The following is a 17,660-nucleotide window of genomic DNA, read 5'->3' on the forward strand; positions in this document are numbered from 1 at the left end:
GCTCACTCTGGAGCCGGGATGGGAGAGCTGGGAATGTTCAGCTGGAGAAGGGAAATTCCAGGGAAACCTTGGAACCCCTTGCAGAGCATAAGGGGGCTCCAGGAGAGCTGGAGAGGGACTGAGGACAAGGGATGGAGGGACAGGACCCAGGGAATGGCTTCCCACTGGGAAAGGGGAGATTTGGGTGGGATTTTGGGAAGGAATTCCTGGCTGGGAGAGTGGGGAGGGACTGGGATAGAATTCCCAGAGGAGCTGGGGCTGTCCCTGGATCCCTGGAAGTGCCCAAGGCCAGGTTGGGATAATCTGGGACAGCGGAAGAATTCCTCCCCAAAATCCCATCTAAACCTCCTCTCTTCCCATTCCAATCCCTTTCCCCTTTTCCCATCACTCCAAACCCCTCCCCAAACCCCATCCAGCTCCCATTTTCGGCTCCGTTTCTCCCACACCGCAATTCCCAGAACCGCTCCGGGTGCTGCGAGGTTGCAAATCCCTTTTCCAGCCGTGGAACATCTCCCAAAGTTCTGCTGTTAAACTTTAACCCCGCCGAGCACAACAATCCCAACCCGTCCAGCTCCAACTTCCACCTTGCTCACTCCAAGATTTAACACGGAAAACCCGGATTTGAAGCCGAGTTCCAGCTGCATCCCAAGGAAAATCGGGATTGTTTTCCCTACAGGAAAATTCAGGTTAATCATGCAGCAATCCCTCTTTTCCCATGGGATCTTTTCCCAGGACACAATTCCCAACCACATTCCCGGCCAACCTGCCTCTCTCCCGAGTTAATAAACTGCTCACCCTCGTGGCTCCCGGGGATTGATTTATTCCCAAAGTTCCAGGGATAATAAATAACCCCCGGGCATTCCAGTTTATCCAAGTTTATCCAAGGTTTTGGCCTCCATGCAAATCCAGCGCCGGCTCAACCAAAATACGATGCAAAAACCACCCCCAGCTGCGCCTGCTTCGACTTTTGCTGCCTCCGACAGCGGCGGCAGCGGCTCCTCACGGGGCCTGGGGTCCCTTCTGAGGGTCTGGGGTCCCTTTCACAGGGTCTGGGGTGAATTTCAGAGGGTTTGGGGTCCCTTCAGAGGATTTGGGGTCCCTTCACAGGGTTTGGGGTCAATTTCAGAGGATCTGGGGTCCCTTCAGAGGGTCTGGGGTCCCTTTCAGAGGGTCTGGGGTCCCTTTCACAGGGTCTAGGGTCCCTTTCACAGGGTTTGGGGTCTCTTCAGAGGGTTTGGGGTCCCTTTCACAGGTTCTGGGGTCAATTTCACAGGGTTTGGAGTCCCTTTCACAGGTTCTGGGGTCCCTTCAGAGGGTCTGGGGTCAATTTCAGACGTTTGGGGTCCCTTTCACAGGGTTTAGGGTCCCTTCAGAGGGTCTGGGGTCAATTTCAGAGGGTTTGGGGTCCCTTTCACAGGGTTTAGGGTCCCTTTCAGCAGATTTTGGGCCCTTTCCAAAGGTTTAGGGTCTCTTTCCAAGGGGTTTTGGGTCCCTTACAGAGGACTTCAGGTCCATTTCAGAGGGTTTAGGGTCCCCTTCAAAGGGTCTAGGGACTCTTCAGAGGCGTTCTGGGTCCCTTTCAAAGGTTTTAGGGCAAATTTCAGGGGGTTTGGGTTCCTTTCAGTGAGTTTTGGGGTGCTCTCAGAAGGTTTAGGTCCCATCGAAAGAGTTTAGGGACCCTTTCAAAGGGTTTTGTGTTCCTTCAGAGGGGGTTTGAGCCCCTTCCTTAGGGTTTGGGTCCCTTTCTGAGCGGGTTTTGGTCCCACTCCAAGGGTTTTAGGTCCCTTTCAGAGAGATTTGTGTCTCTCTCAGAGAGTTTAGGTAATTTTCAGAGGGTTTAGGTAATTTTCAGAGGGTCTGTGGACACTTTCCATGGGGTTTTGGGCCCGTGCAGAGGGGTTTTGGTCCCTCCACTCCAGCCTGGAAGCCGCTGCCATCCCCGATTTCCCTCCCGGCTCCCGCCCCACGAACCTCTTCCCTCCGGCTTTCACTTTGAACACTCATTAAACACCTTCCCCCAACTCCAGGTCTCCACACGGCTGCAAAACGATCCGCACCCCGTTGGAATACGATCCAAACACATCCCAAGGATCCCCACAAGGACGCGAATGCCAACAGCGGGACCAGGGAGCTGATCCCCCAAAAACCCCGGGTGAGAGGAACAGGGACAGCGGCTGACAGCGGGGGCCTGGCTGTTGCTTTCCGAGGGGAAAACCGGGATTTGAGAGGCCTTTTCCCAAATATTTCCTTACCGGGACCCCACAGCGGCGGCGAGAGAGGGGGCAGAGAGATGTGGGGGGACACAGCTGGGAGCAGGGAGACCCAGCGGGGACACGGGTGTGGGACACGGTGGGGCTGGGGACACACGGCGGGGGGACGCCGGGAGGCACCGGCGGACACGCGATGAGGACGGGGGGACACGGCGTGGACACGGGGGACACACGATGGGGACCGGAGGAGCGGCCGGCGGCCGGGGGGGATCCACGGTGGGGACCCAGGGACGCACACAGGGACACACGGCGCGGACACACGGACACGGGGGGACACTGAGGGGACACTGAGGGGCCGCGGCGGCGGCGACACCTCCTCAGCGAGCGGGGCCTGCGGGCCGCCGCCGCCTGGGCCGCGCCGGGCCTGGCCGGGCCTGGCCGTGCGGGGCTCGGCCGCGCGGGGCGGGGGGGCGGCGCGGGGGTGCCGGGAGGGCGGCGGGCGAGCCCGGAGGAGCCCCGCGGCGCGGCCGGCGCTCACCTGCACATGATCCGCCATCTTGCCCCATTCATGCTCCGCTCGCGCCTCCGCCCCCGCCTGCGCCGGGCCCGGCGCCACCGCGTCCCCCCGCGCCGCCGCCCGCACCGCGCATGCGCCGCGCCGGGACGCGCCCTCCCCCCTCCACCGCCGGCCGGGCCCCTCCCCTCCCGCGCATGCGCCCGCCGGAGGGACACGCCCCCCCGCGCCCGCCCCGCCTCTCCGGCGCCTGCGCGCGCCGAAGGAACACGCCCCTCGCCGCGTAAGCCACGCCCACAAGGCGGCGGCCACGCCCCACGGCGCGCGCGCGCCGCTTCAGGCCCCGCCCCGCCCCCGCCCCGGCCACGCCTCCCCGTCCGTGCGGGGCCTGCGCGCGCCGCTTCAGGCCACGCCCACAGCGCCCGGGCCACGCCCCCGGTGCGCGCGCGGCGCGCGGCGTCTGACGTCACGGCGGCGGCGCGGCGCGGGGGAAGGAGGGAGGGGCGCGAGCGGGGTTTGTTGACACGGCCTTAAAGGGGCCGCGACACCCCCGCGACAGCGGCGGCAGCGGCGACACCACTGTGACCAGGGTGACCGGCACGCCCAGTGCCCCCAGTAGAACCAGTGGCTCCAGTGTGACCACTGACACCAGCAGGACCAGTGCCCCCAGTGCCCTCGGTGCCCCGCCCCCAGGCCCTCGCACCAGTGCTCCCAGTTACCGCAGCCCAGCCCCGGTGTCTGCCCTGCCCCAGTGCTCCCAGTTCCCCCATCCCCCATTTCCCTCCCCGCGCTGCCGCAGCCTCAAAACCTCTTCCTCTCCCTCCCCCTCCTCGCTCTCACCTTCCCCATTTCCCCCCAACCCGCCCCCCCCCCCCCCCATGGCTCCACCGCCCGCACTGGGAGCACTGGTTTGGACTGGGATGCTGGGCAGGGGCACGGCTGGGGGGTCGCCGCCCCCCGGGGCACCCCCGGGACCCATTTCCCAGGTGGGAAAAGCCTGGCAGGGCCGTGGCGGGGCTGCCCAGCGCCCGGTGGCCTGTGCCCAGTGCCCAGTGTCCTGCACTGGTGCCCGGTGCCCTGCCAAGTGTCCTGTGCCCGGTGTCCTCCACCAGTGTCCAGTGCCCAGTGCCCTGCCCCAGTGTCCTGCACCTGTGCCCAGTGCCCAGTCCCCAGTTCCCAATGCCCAGTGCCCAGTGCTCTGCCTAGTTCCCCGTTCCCAGTGCCCAGTTCCCAGTGTCCTGCCCAGTGCCCAGTGCCCAGTGCCCAGTGCCCAGCATCCTGCCCCAGTGTCCTGCACCTGTGTCCAGTGCCCAGTGCGCTGCCCATTTCCCAGTGCCCAGTGCCCAGTTCCCGGTGTCCTGCTCAGTGACCAGTTCCCAGTGCCCTGCAACTGTGCCCAGTGTCCAGTGCTCTGCCCAGTTCCCCGTTCCCAGTGCCCAGTTCCTGGTGTCCTGCACCTGTGCCCAGTGTCCGGTGCCCAGTGCCCACTGTCCTGCATATGTGCCCAGTGTCCAGTGCCCTGCCCATTTCCCAGTTCCCAGTGCCCAGTGCCCAGTGCCCAGTGTCCTGCACCTGTGCCTAGTGTCCAGTGCCCATTTCCCAGTGCCCAGTGTCCTGCACTTGTGCCCAGTGTCCAGTGCCCTGCCCAGTTCCCAGTGCCCAGTGTCCTGCACCTGTGCCCAGTGCCCAGTGTCCAGTGCCCTGCCCATTTCCCAGTTCCCAGTTCCCAGTTCCCAGTTCCCAGTGCCCAGTGCCCTGCCCAGTTCCCCGTTCCCAGTTCCCAGTGCCCAGTGTCCTGCACCTGTGTCCAGTGCCCAGTGCCCTGCCCAGTTCCCAGTTCCCAGTGCCCAGTTCTCAGTGCCCAGTGCCCATTGCCCAGTGTCCAGTGCCCAGTGCCCATTGCCCAGTGTCCAGTGTCCAGTGCCCAGTGCCCAGTGCCCAGTTCCCAGTTCCCAGTGCTCAGTTCCCAGTGCCCAGTGCCCATTGCCCAGAGTCCAGTGTCCAGTGCCCTGCCCAGTTCCCCGTTCCCAGTTCCCAGTGCCCAGTGTCCTGCACCTGTGTCCAGTGCCCAGTGCCCAGTTCCCCGTTCCCAGTGCCCATTGCCCAGTGCCCAGTGTCCAGTGCCCTGCCCATTTCCCAGTTCCCAGTGCCCAGTTCCCAGTTCCCATTGCCCAGTGCCCAGTTCCCAGTGCCCTGCCCAGTGTCCAGTGCCCTGCCCAGTGCCCAGCAGCACCACAGGGTGGCACACGGGCGTGTCCAGCAGTGCCACACCCACCTGTCCGGCGGTGCCACGCCCGTGTCCCTGTCCCCGCGTGGGGACCCACAGGAAGCCACCGCCAGCGGAGGAAACGGCGGAGCCCGAGCTGAGCACGTCACGAGCTGAGCCGGCCCCGGTGGCACCGGGGAGGGGACGCGGCCCCGAGGGACCCCCGGGGGACACTCCGGACACGCCGGACATGCCGGAGGTGCCAGGATGGAGGAGCCGGTGGTGAAGCAGGGCGGGATCTACCTCCAGCTCCAGCAAACCTTCGGGAAGGTCAGTGGGATTCGGGGGGTCCTGGAAAGCCACGGGGGCGTTGGGATGTGGGGTCCGGGGGTGAATCCCATGGGAATGGGGTGATCCCACCCGTTGGATGCTCAGTGTCCCTTCAGGCAGCGCGGGGGGGGATGGGACGGGAGGTGCTGGGGACGCTTTGTAGGGACCCCCCAAGAGAGGCTCTGCAGAGCTGGGGGTGACGGATGTGACCCCAGAGCCGAGGGGTGACAGATGCCACCTCCAGAGCCACGCTGGGTGACGGATGTGACCCCCAAAGCCGCAGTGGGTGACAAAGCCAACCCCCAAAGCCAGGGGGCTGAGGGATGTGACCCCCAGAACCACAACGGGTGACAGATACGACCCCCAATGCCGGGGGGGTTAAGGGATGTGACCCCCAGAACCACAATGGGTGACAGATACGATCCCCCCCAGAGTCACAGGGTGACAGATGTGACCCCCAGAGCCGAGGGGTGACAGATGTGACCCCCAGAGCCACAACGGGTGACTGATGTGACCCCCCCAGACCGGGAGGGTGACAGATGTGTCCCCGAGCCCCACATTGGGTGCTGGATGTGACCCCCAGAGCTGCCTTGTGTGACAGACGTGACCCCCAGGACCACAATGGGTGACAGCTACGACCCCTCCCAGAGCCACGGGGTGACAGATGTGACCCCCAGAGCTGCGCTGGGGGACGGAAGTGACCCCCAAAGCCACATTTGGTGGCAGCTCCACCCGGGGGGTGACGGCTGTGGCCCCCAAAGCCGCGCTGCTTCCGCCGCTCATCGAGGCCGGGGTTGGGCAACGGCTCTGAGGGGAAGGAGCTGAGGGGCCTCTCCCGGGTTTTGCTCCCCGTGGACCCCATCCCGAGGGGATCCACGCCACGGGAAGGGCAGCGATCCCAACATCCCATCCCGGGAAAAGGGAGCCGTGTCCTGGCACGGCCCGTGGGCCCCGGAGCTGCCAGGGAGGATGCGCCGCCGGTTTTGGGACTGACTTCCCCTGCCCCCACTTCCCCTCTGCTGTGGGGCCTCCCACACTCCAGGGCCCGGAACTGCTGCTCCTGCCAGGGGAGAGTCGAAAAGTTGGGGTTTTTAGGGAAAATGGAAGGAAAAAGGAGCTGGGAGTCGTTCAGGGCCGTGGGCACAGCTTGTGGGGGCCTGCAGATGAGGGGTTGGGATTGGAGTTGGGATTGGGTGAGCCTGGGATGCTGCTGGTGCTGGAAAGGCCTTGCTGCGTGCCAGGGATGTTTATCCAGGGATTTTTAAACCCCAATTTATCTCACCCCCACCTTCAGCCAGTCCTGGCTGCCATGCAGGACCCTGCAAGGCTTTGCACCCTTGTCCTGCCTTGGGGTCCTGCATGATGGCGAGGGGATAAAAATTCCTGGAAGGATAAAACCCTCCTGGGAAGGCAAACCCCACTGATTCATTCTCCCCACGGCAGAAATGGAAGAAGTTCTGGGGTGTCCTGTACCGGGAGACCTCCTGCTCCACGGCCCGCCTGGAGCTGCTGGAGGGCTCGGGGCCGGTGGCCACGGAGAGGCCACGCAAGGCCGAAGGTGGCCGGCGCCTGGTCCGGCTCAGCGACTGCGTCCACGTGGCCGAGGCGGGCGGCGATGCCACCTGTCCCAAGGACACCGTCCCCTTCCTGCTGGAGACCACGGACCGGCGATTCCTCCTGGCTGCCGACAGCGCCGAGGCGGCCGACTGGATCCAGAGGCTGTGCGAGCTGGCGTTCCCGGTACGCGCCGGGAAAAGCGGGATAATGGGCTTGGGAAAGGTGGGATCCATTGGGAGGGATGGGACCCCTCACCTGCGCGCTTTCCCCGGGCAGAGGAGCCGGGAGGAGCCGGCAGCGGCCAAGGAGGGCCGGCCGGGCTCGCTGGGCACCGAGGGCGAGTTCTCCATGGAGGAAAATTCCCTGTACAGCTCCCGGGGCAAAGGTAGGAGGAGTGGGGAAGGAGGAGAGGGGCTGGGGCTGCTGCGTGGGAGGCGAAATCTCCTCCCCAAAAACCTCTTCCTGCTGCGGTTGGCGGCGCTGGCTGTGCTGCGCTATCGGCAGTGGCCGGAGCTGTCCAGCCCTTATCAGCCGGACGCCGCTGCCCCGGCTGGGGGGTCACCCTGGCCTCTCTGCGGGGTGGGACACGTGTCCAGTGTCCACCCTGTCCATCCCCAGCTGGCCTGGAGCAGATTGCTCTGGCTTGAGGGGGTCACTCTGGCCCCTCTGTGGGGTGGGACACGTGTCCAATGTCCACCCTGTCCATCGCCAGCCGGCCTGGAGCAGATTGCTCTGGCTTGAGGGGTCACCCTGGCCTCCCTGCGGGGTGGGACACGTGTCCAATGTCCACCCTGTCCATCACCAGCCGGCCTGGAGCAGGTTGCTCTGGCTTGAGGGGTCACTCTGGCCCCTCTGTGGGGTGGGACACGTGTCCAGTGTCCATCCTGTCCATCCCCAGCTGGCCTGGAGCAGGTTGCCCTGGCTTGGGAGGGTCACCCACAGTCCTTCTTGGGGTGGGACACGTGTCCAATGTCCACCCTGTCCATCCCCAGCCGGTCTGGAACAGATTGCTCTGGCTTGAGGGGTCACTCTGGCCCCTCTGTGGGGTGGGACACGTGTCCAGTGTCCACCCTGTCCATCCCCAGCTGGCCTGGAGCAGATTGCTCTGGCTTGAGGGGTCACTCTGGCCCCTCTGTGGGGTGGGACACGTGTCCAGTGTCCACCCTGTCCATCCCCAGCCGGCCTGGAGCAGGTGTTTGAGGTGACAGTGAGGGTGACGCCGTCGTCGCAGCGCTGCCGCCTCCGGGGCCGCTGCATCCTGCGGGCCGGCGAGGAGGCGCTGGAGCTGCGGCAGCTCCAGAGCCAGGAGATCCTGTACAGCTGGCCCTACCGCTTCCTGCGCCGCTTCGGCCGGGATAAGGTCAGTGGGGTGCGGGAAGGCCGGGCTGGCCGTGGCCGTGGGGTGGGGACTGACCCCAGCCCTCCGCAGGTGACCTTCTCCTTCGAGGCCGGCCGGCGCTGCGCGTCCGGAGAGGGCAACTTCGAGTTCGACACCCGGCAAGGCAACGAGATCTTCCAGGCCATCGAGGCGGCCATCGACGTCCAGCGGGGCCGGGGGGCCGAGGGGCCGCGCTGGGGGGGCCCCGCGGACGAAGCCCCACGGCCGCTTGACCACGCCAGGACGCCCAGCTGGGCACAGGGCCACGAAGAGCCCAAGTGCCCCTCTGGGGAGGGGAAGGTGCCCAAAGGGGAGGGGAAGGGGGTGAAGGCCAAAGCAGGGATGCCCCCCGGGGCTGGGGAGCCCTCGGGGCCCTTCCAGGCGTCGCGGGGTGCGGATTTTCCCTACGCCGAGCCCTGCGATTCCCTGCGCCGCGGGAATGCGCCGGCGGTGCCGGAGAAGGGCTGGAGGCAGGACGGTGCCAAGGTGGAGTCCGAGTACGCCGTTCCCTTCGACACCATCGCCAAGTCCTTCCTGGCGCGCCAGCTCGGCAGCCTGGGCTGTCCCCAGGAGGGGGTCCCCGAGCCCCCGAGTGGCACCAGGGAGGCAGAGAGGGGCCAGCAGCCCCCTGGCCGCCCCACTGCCCCCAAACCCGAGCACATCTACGACGAGCCCGAGGCTCTCTGCGCCCTCTCCGTGTACGACGAGCCCGAGGAGGTGAAGGGGGAGGCGTGGAGGCTGCAGGCGGCCCCCGAGGAGCCCCCCGGGCAGGGCTGTCCCTACAACCCGCAGCGGGATGACTACGCCGTCCCCAAAAGGCCCGTCCCGCTCCGGCAGCCCTTCCTGCTGCAGGGCAAGGAGTGGCTCGGCGACAACGAGTACGACAACGTGGCCCTCAAGGGGGCCAAGAAGAAGAGGAACCTGCAGTGAGCGGGAGCGGGGGGACGGGAGGAGGGGACGCCCCAAATGCCCCGATCGGGCTTTACCCCAGCCCCGGCTGGGCTGAGACCAGCCCAGCTCAGCGCACCCGTGGCTGGGGAGGGGGCACGGGGACACATCTGGGCAGCGGTGCGGCACAGCTGGGTGGTGGCAGGGGACAGCTGGGTGGTGGCAGGGGACATCCAGGTGGCGGCAGGGGACAGCTGGGCAGCGCTGGGAGCGGGATGCGCCCACTGGAGGGCAGTGCGAGCCCACCGGACGGGCGGTGCCCGGGCAGGGGTCCCCCCGCAGCCCCGCAGCCGCAGCCCCGGGACCCCAAATCCCGCTCCTCACCCGGTGCAGCCTCGGGAGCAGCGGCTCTGCCCCCCACACATCCCCCGGGATGCACTTCCAGAGGCAGCTGGGGCGGGAATGGGCCTGGGATGCTCGGTTGGTGCACTTGGGCAGGGATGCGCATCCGGAATCCCTCGGGATGCAGCTCCCACCCCATGGGATGGACGATGCTCATCCCCAGGGATGGACATCCCAGATCCCTCGGGATGCAGCTCCCACCCCATGGGATGGATGATGCTCATCCCCAGGCATTCAGATCCCACACACGGCCCCCAGTGCTCCCAGTACGTTCCAGTGCCGCGGCAGGGCCAGGTCCTTCCCCGTCCGAAGGTCCCTCCAGCTCCTCGCTCAGCAATCCCGCAAATTCCCGCTGTTCCAGCCACACTTTTGGTTTTAATTCCTGTTATAGCCCCCCTTTCCAGCCCCTCTGGATTGCAGACAGAATACTGGGCTTTATTTTCATGGAGATTTTCACGGCTGGCTCCAGTCCTCCCAGTACAAACCAGTACAAACCAGTGCACAGCCTCTGGGTCATCCTCCTTTTCCTCCTCCTCCTCTTCCCAACCACCTCCAGCCTTTCCTTGGATACATCCAGCCCCTCAACCAGACCCATCCCAATCCCCCATGGATATTTCCCTGGCACCTGGATCCTGCTGGGACCCTCCATGGACACCTTGGACCCCCCCAGCTCCATCCCTACCCCGGAGAGACCTCGGGATCCCAGTTCCTCACCACCCCATCAGGTTTTCCATGGAAAGCGCAGACATTGCATGAATTATTTATAACTTCTCCCAATCAAAAGGAACGCTCAGGTGCTCCGGTTCATTTCCTGGATCCCGCGAATCCAAAGGGCGGATTTTAATAAGGCAAATTAAGTGCTTTTAATGAGAGACGCTGATTAAAGCTCCGTATCCATCGCTGCATCCCGGGCAGGATTGAAAGGAATGGGATGCACAGGTGGGATCCCGCTCCAGGTGGGAAAAACACCTAAAATTGGGCCCGAATAAAGAAAAATCCCACATTTCCAGCACAGTTTTCCGCACAGGACCAAGGAAAGTTATTGCCGTGCCCTGGAAGGGGTTTGGGAGATGCTTCCCATCCTTTCCCAGACCCATTCCCATGGAAAAAAGGGGCGGTCCCTGTCCATTCCCGGGGCTGGTTCCCATCTCCGGACTCCATCCAGGAGCATTCCTGAGCTGGAGCCAGGGGGACTCCTGGCATTCATCGGGAATCGATCACTTGAGCACATGTTATTATTAATTAATTAACGCTCATTAGGGGGTTATTAATTATTCATCAGAGTTAACACAACCCTCCCTCTCCCAGCCCAGCTTCCCGCTCCATCCCTGCTCCTTCCACCGTTTTCCTTCCTTAACCAAAGGGATGGAAACACTTCCCAGGCTTCGCTTCCCAATCCTGTGGGAAGCCAGGCTAACGAGGGATCGCTGGGAACGGCCCTATAAAAACATGGAAAGACTTCCCAGGCTGCACTTCCCAATCCTATGGGATCTGTAGCGGGCAGCCAGGGATCACTGGGAATGGCAGCGATCAAGTTTTAGAGGCAGCAGCAGGGATTGGGGGAAATTCTGGGAATTTCGGTGCTGGAATTGCATCCCCTGCCTGCCCCATCCCCATGGATGCGGCTTAGGGTGAAAAAGGGGACCTGGCCTGGAGGATTAAGTCTGGGTGAGGAGGATTCCAAGCTGGAAAAACCCTTGGAAGGGCTTGGCGAGGGGCTGGGCTGGGAAAAAAATCAATGGAAAAGAGGGAGGGAAGAGATTAAAGCCCAAAGCTCCAGACAAATGGAGAGATTTAATCTGATTTGGGAGTTATTGTCCTCATCGAGTTATGTGATTATGAATCATTTAGGAGCAGGGATAAGCAAAACAGGGATTTGTTCCGAGCTCCGAGGGGCTCCCGGGCCTCTTCCCAGGAGAGGAGCAGGGGCAGAGCTGCATCCCGGGATGGAGAAGGGCACGGAGCAGCATCCCGAGGGAAAGCCGGGCTGGGGAGGCTTGGAGGGGCAGAGCGAGGAATGAGGGGTTTGGGAGTCTTTGCGATGGGAAAATAGGGATTGGGAATGACCAGGAATGCAGCCCTGGGGCAGAAAACCGGGAGGATCCCAAGGGAAAGGTGGGCTGGGAAGGGCAGAGTGAGGAAAGTGGGATAAGGAAATCTCTGGGATGGAGAGGATGGGGAAGGGATCAGGGATGCAGCCCTGGGGCAGGAAAGTGGGAGGATCCCAAGGGAAAGCTGGGCTGGGAAGGCTTGGAGGGGCAGAGTGAGGGCTGTGGGAATCTCTGGGATGGAGAGAATGGAAAAATTGGGATTGGGAATGGACCAGGGATGCAGCCCTGTGGAGAAAACAGGGAGAATCCCAAAGGAAAGGTGGGCTGGGAAGGCTTGGACGGTCAAGGCACGGAAAGAGGGGTGCAGGAATCTCTGGGATGGGGAAAACAAGGAACAGACAGTGCTGCAAACCGGGATGGGGACGCTTCCCAAGTCCTGGAGATGCCGCTCCCGGGCATTTTTCCCATTTTCCCCGCGGCTCCGCACACCTCGTGGAGGCAGCTCGTTTTCCCATTAGTGTCTCCTTGGATTAGGGATGCGCTCGCTCTCCCGCTCCGGCCGAATCCCAGGCGCCAGCAGGAGCTGCAAACTGCGTTAGGGCCGTGCTGAGGAGCCCCTAACGGCATTAGCGGGGAGCATTAGAGGTGCTGAGTGACAAGGAGCTCATCAGGCCGGGATTGATGGAAATCCCATTCCCGGAGCTGGCAGGAGCAGGGCCCTTCATTCAGGAAAAATTGGCTAATTGGGAAGGTCTGGATTCTCTCCGCCTGTCTCGTTCCCGGAGCTCCTTGGGATGTGGGATGAATGGAGGTGAGGAGAAGGTGGAGGTGGTGGAGTGGGGGGAAAGCTCCTAAATCCACCCATCCTATTTTTCCCTGCCCTTTTGGCGGCTTGAGGATTCCCAGATTGGTCATTCCTGGGAATTGCAGCATTCCAGATCCAGGGAAAAGCAGGTTCACGGCTACTGGGCTCTTTCCTGCCCTGGGCTGCAGCAAAATTAATTGGCAATCACTGGGAGTCCACACGGCCGGACTTTGTTGGGAAGGAAGCCGTAAAAGCCGCGCGTCCGCAGCCGTAATTCCTTCATCCCGCATTGATCCCGCGGCCTCTGCTGCCCACGGATCGGCCGGGGGGGATGTGCTGGGCATCGATCCCGGGCACCTCGGCCAGCCCGGAGCATCCCTGACCCCTGCCCGTTCTGGGAGTGATTCCCAGGCTGATCCCAACCTGGAGCATCCCTGACTGTTCTGGGAGTGATTCCCAGTCTGATCCCAACCTGGAGCATCCCTGACTGTTCCAGGAGTGATTCCCAGTCTGATCCCAGCCCGGAGCATCCCTGACTGTTCCGGGAGTGATTCCCAGGCTGATCCCAACCTGGAGCATCCCTGACCCCTGCCCGTTCTGGGAGTGATTCCCAGTCTGATCCCAGCCTGGAGCATCCCTGACTGTTCTGGGAGTGATTCCCAGTCTGATCCCAACCTGGAGCATCCCTGACTGTTCTGGGAGTGATTCCCAGTCTGATCCCAGCCCTCTGTCTTCCATCTCCTTCCCACCCTTATAAATTTCTGGGAATATTTACAATTATGGCTTTTTTGGGGGGGAAAAACCCCTCCATAGCTGCTGTTGCACCAAAATCCTGCCGAGGGATGCAGGGATGGAGGGAAAGTTTGGGGAGAATCTGTGGGATTGAGGGATGCAGGAAGGCACAGCAGGACTCTCCCACTGGGATGAGATCCCGAAGTGAGATCCCATGGGATGGCAGAGGAGAGCGAGCAAGGGAAAACCTGGATCAACGGAGCAGCTGGATTTGCTGCTGGGGCCCGGAGGAGACAAGGAGGGCTCGTGCCAAGGGTGTGGAAAAGCTTCTGGAAAGGCAATTTCCAGCTGGTTCTGGTCCAGGGAATCGCTGTTTTTATGGGATGCTGCTGCTAGATCCATATTTTGTATGGAATTCTGCAGCCCTGCTGGGCTGGGGGTTAATGGGAGCAGGGGAAGGTCTGCCCACCCTGCCCCGTGAGCCCCCAAATCCCTCCATGGCAAATTCCAGCAGGGAATTTTTGATGGAGGCTCAAACTGTGTTAGGACAGCCCGGCCTGGGAACACTGGAGCTCTTTGGGTGGTGTATCCAACATTCCCATGATGGGAATCCCATTAACGGGGTCATCTGGACCCTAATGGTGAAGAGAGGATGTGTCCACATCCCGAATTCCAGAGCCTGCCTGTCCCTCCCTGCTCCCCCCTTCTCGGGGCAGGATGTGTTTAAAAGCCTGGCTTGAATCCCGGGATTTTTCCAAGCCCTCATCTCTCCTGAGTCTCCATGGAATGAATGTTTAATGTGTTCCTTTGCCTCGATCTGCAGTGTTTGAGCCAAAATAATGCTCCGTGTGCTTCCCGAGCTCCTCCGCAGGCGGATTTTGTCAGGAAATATAAATATCCCCGACACCCACCTGCCCAGGCAGCGAGAGAAGGCGCAATCCCACCCTCGGCACTGCTGGGAACGATGGGAATTCTGCAGCTTGGAGAGGCCCTGGCTCCCCAGAGAAGCTGCCCTTGGATCCCTGGAAGTGTCCGAGGCCAGGTTGGAGCAGCGTGGGAGAGTGGGAGATGTTTCTGCCCATGGAAGGGACCTTAAATCCCATCCCACCCTTTCCATGCCCAGGGACACCTCCCACTGTCCCAGGCTGCTCCAGCCTGGTCTGGGACACTTCCAGGGATCCAGGGGCAGCCACGGCTCCTCTGGGAATTCCATCCCAGCCCCTCGCCACCCTCCCAGCCAGGAATTCCTTCCCAATATCCCATCTACATCCCTGTGTCCTGGCACTCCAGCAGATTCCCTGTGTCCAGGGCTGTTCCTGCAGCACCCACAGAGGGATGGGAAAACAGAATCCTGGAATGCTTCGGGCTGGAACGGGATGAGCTTTAAAGTCCCTTCCCACCCAAACCATTCCAGGATTTTCATGCTGCCCTTCCCATCCAGGTGGGATCTGCTCCCTCCGTGCCCCTGCCCAGCTTTCCCCAGGGGATCCCTGTGCCCGCGTGTGCCCATCCCGGTGGCACGGGGCACACGGAGCCGCCACCTTTCCCGGGATCCGTCTCATTAGAGCTGGGAAGCGGCGGAATTTCCACCCTGCTGCTCCCTGCGAAGGGGGAGCCAATTACCAGCAGCTGGTGAGAGCCGAAAATTATTATTAATTTCCAAGCGAGCATATGCTGTGTGTTAACAACCCCCGTGCCGTGCCAGAAGGGCCCATCCCATCCAGATGGCTCAACCTGCCTTGGGAATGATTCCTGCCGGGCTCTGCCGCCGCTCTGGAGCGCTCAGGGATGAGGGAAGGGGACATTCCATGCCTGGATGGCAGCAGGAGCACGGCCCAGGGTGACCGGCAGCGGCTTTTAGTAAAAATAAAATAGCGTGCTCCACCTGGGCACATCCTGGTGCCCCCACAGGCAGGGACAGGGATGTGGCGGCTGCGGAGAGCGGGAGGATCCCCAGGGATTGATAAGGAATATCGCAGCGTGTGTTATGGGAGGATAAATGTGCTAATAAAAGTTAATTAAGGAAGGTTTTGTTCCCAAGTTAATTAAGGACGGTTTTGTCCCCAGCCAGAGCTGCTGTCCCAGCAGATCCCACCAGCATCCCGTGGGATGCTGGAAGCTCTCCCTGCCCCTCTCAGCTCCCTGCTGAGATTCCCTGGATTTATATTCCCATAAAAGCTGGATCGTTTTCCTTCCTGCCCTGCCCAGAGAAGCGTTTCCCTGCTGGACTCATGGATTTCCAAAGTTTGTGGGAGCGCTTTGGCACCCAGGCTGGGGAGCACGGGAATTCTGCTGCACTTCTGGAGCCGTGGGAATCACAGGGAGAGTTCAGAGCAGCTTTTCCTCCTGGATTCGCAGCAGCCGCATCCCAAAGAGCTGGTGTGGAAGTGAAGGGTGGGTTCTATTTCTCCCGGGAATTGGGAGCTGGTGCCTCGGGATCCCTTGGCACCGATCCCGGCAGGCCCAACCCGGTGTCCTGACCCTGGGCAGGAGCAGATATCCAGGGAAAAAACGGGATTCACAGCATCAGGGACTCATTTGGACCCAGATCCTCCCCAAAAGGGATTTTCCTTCGGACATCCCCAACTTCCAGCAGGACTTTTTCCTTGGGAAGAGTTTGCCCAGCTGCTCCCGCGGGTTTCCCTGCATCCCGCTCTTCATCTTTTAGTGACAGCAATAACCGGAATTCCTTGGGGGGGGGCTGGATCGACACGACCCCTCTGGATTAACAACCCCCCATCCTCCCGCACGGAGCATCCCCTGCCGCACCCAGACCCACTCCCCGATCCGAGGGAATCGCGGAGCCTTTTCCCTGCCGGGACGCCGCTCATCCCCCTGGAGCTCCGGGAAGGGGGCGGCGGGAGCATCGGCGTCCCTTTAAATCCCACAGCTGGAATCGGGAGCGAAACCTCTCCAGGGAAGAGGGGTAAAAATAGCTCCGTGTCAGCGGCCGCGGGAGCAGCCGGGGCCCTGTCAAGGGCAGGGGCGAGCGCTCGTTATAAATAGGAGTCATTAATTATTCCAGCGGGGACGTGGCGCTTAATGAGGGCTTGGGCTGACACCGGCAGGAAGATTCCAGCGTGGAGCGATGGGATCCAGGGTCCTGCGAAGATCCGGAGCCCTGGGAAGGGAGGGATGGAAGCGCTGCGAGTCCCTGCGGGCACGGGGGTGCTGGGAGGGCAGGAGGAGGAGGAGGAGGAAGGAGGAGGAGGAAGGAGCTGCTCCGTGCCAGGGAAAGAACAACAGCGGCATCTGAATTCCAGCCCTGCCAGCCGAGCCGACACCTGGCGACGGAGCCGTTGTGTCCCGGAGCTGCGGGCAGCGCTTCATTTTCATTTTAATTTTAATTTTTAATTAAAACCAGCGGTCGCCGCTGCCCCAGCGCCCCGAGCGGGGTCCGGCTGGGGAGGGGCTGCCCAGGGCACCTCTGGCACCCCCCGTGTCCTCCCCCGGGATGTGTCGGCTCCTCCAGGACTCTGGAATGCCAGGACCCGGCGTTTCCCACCCGGGGCTGCCCCAGCGGGGAGGGTTTAAGAAAAATGAGGAAGAACAGGAGGAAGAAGAGGGTTTAGGAGGAGCAGAATGTGGGGTTGTGGAGAGGACAGATCCATGGGGTGGGATGGGGCGGTTCCAGCCGCATCCTGCCCCTCACCCTGGATTCAGGCCGGGGAAACCTCTCCAGCTCGGCGCAGGACGGGGTTGAGGTCCCATAAAATAAACATTGGGGGGATAATGGGGGAGAGGAGGAGCTGAGCACAACCCCGGAGAAATATCGGGGCATGAAAGGAGCGGAAGCTGCGGCAGCTTCGGGATGCAGCCTTTTCCCTGCATCTCCTCGGCTCCCGGCGCTTCCAGGGGGGATCCCGGGATGTTTGGAGCCTGAAGGATCTGATGCTCTGCCCCAGCGCTGGGCTGAGCACGGTGGGGGGGAACTCATTGCACCAAATTCCCGAGGTGTGGGGCTCCGAAATCCCCGATTCCGGATTTCCCGGGAGGAAGAGAGGGCGTGGAGAGGCTGAGCCGTGGAGCAGCTCCCGATCCTGCTGACCCAGCCGGGAGATGATTCACGGCCCCAGCGCTGCCGTGCGTTTGTGCATAAGGAAGCGATAATGGAGATGAAGCAAGTCCATCGTCTCCGCGGGATTTATGGAGCGCGGCCGCAGCTCCCGACCTTTCGGGCTCTCCCCCACATCCCACAGGGCTCAGCAGCGACCTCGCTCCAGCTCCGGCTCTTCCTGGGAAGATGCGACCCAGGGAAAGTGGGAAACAGCACGAGTGAGGTTTTGAGCGCCCTTGGCTCTGTTTTGGGGTGAGGAGCGCCCAGGGAAGGGAGCGGAGTTCCCAGGTCATGGAATGCTGACCCCGTCCGGACCAGGACCAGGATGGAGGAGCCTGGCAGGGCGGGAAGGGCAGCTCTGGGTTCCTCCTTGTGGATCTGCTCCTGAGGGAGCCGGGGGTGTCGGGATGAGTCTGTGCATCAGCACCCGCAGTAATCGAGTTAAAAACCCAATCACTGACTCACAGATCCACTTTTCCATCATTCCGAGCTCATGGACACCCCAGACTCCCATCTGTTTCCAATTAGCC

General features: G+C 62.2%; 2 protein-coding genes across 3 annotated transcripts in view; one reads left to right on the plus strand and one right to left on the minus strand.

Annotated features, from left to right (window-relative positions):
* The window catches only part of XPO7 (exportin 7), a 71,247-nt gene extending 68,406 nt beyond the window's left edge, over nucleotides 1–2,841 (minus strand). For both annotated transcript variants that reach the window (XM_069035481.1, XM_069035480.1), the window contains exon 1: nucleotides 2,749–2,841. In XM_069035481.1, coding sequence (XP_068891582.1) covers nucleotides 2,749–2,766 — 18 coding nt within the window. In that variant the 5' untranslated portion in view covers nucleotides 2,767–2,841. The remainder of the gene's footprint in view (nucleotides 1–2,748) is intronic.
* Nucleotides 2,842–5,197: 2,356 nt separating this feature from the next.
* DOK2 (docking protein 2) lies at nucleotides 5,198–9,125 on the plus strand. The gene is made up of 5 exons (XM_069035611.1): nucleotides 5,198–5,260; nucleotides 6,704–7,000; nucleotides 7,094–7,202; nucleotides 7,996–8,177; nucleotides 8,247–9,125. Exons 1-5 carry the CDS (start codon nucleotides 5,198–5,200, stop codon nucleotides 9,123–9,125), a joined length of 1,530 nt encoding a protein of 509 aa, XP_068891712.1.
* The last annotated feature ends 8,535 nt before the right edge of the window (nucleotides 9,126–17,660 follow it).

This window comes from Aphelocoma coerulescens, chromosome 22 (genome assembly GCF_041296385.1).
Source record: "Aphelocoma coerulescens isolate FSJ_1873_10779 chromosome 22, UR_Acoe_1.0, whole genome shotgun sequence".
Taxonomy (NCBI): domain Eukaryota; kingdom Metazoa; phylum Chordata; class Aves; order Passeriformes; family Corvidae; genus Aphelocoma; species Aphelocoma coerulescens.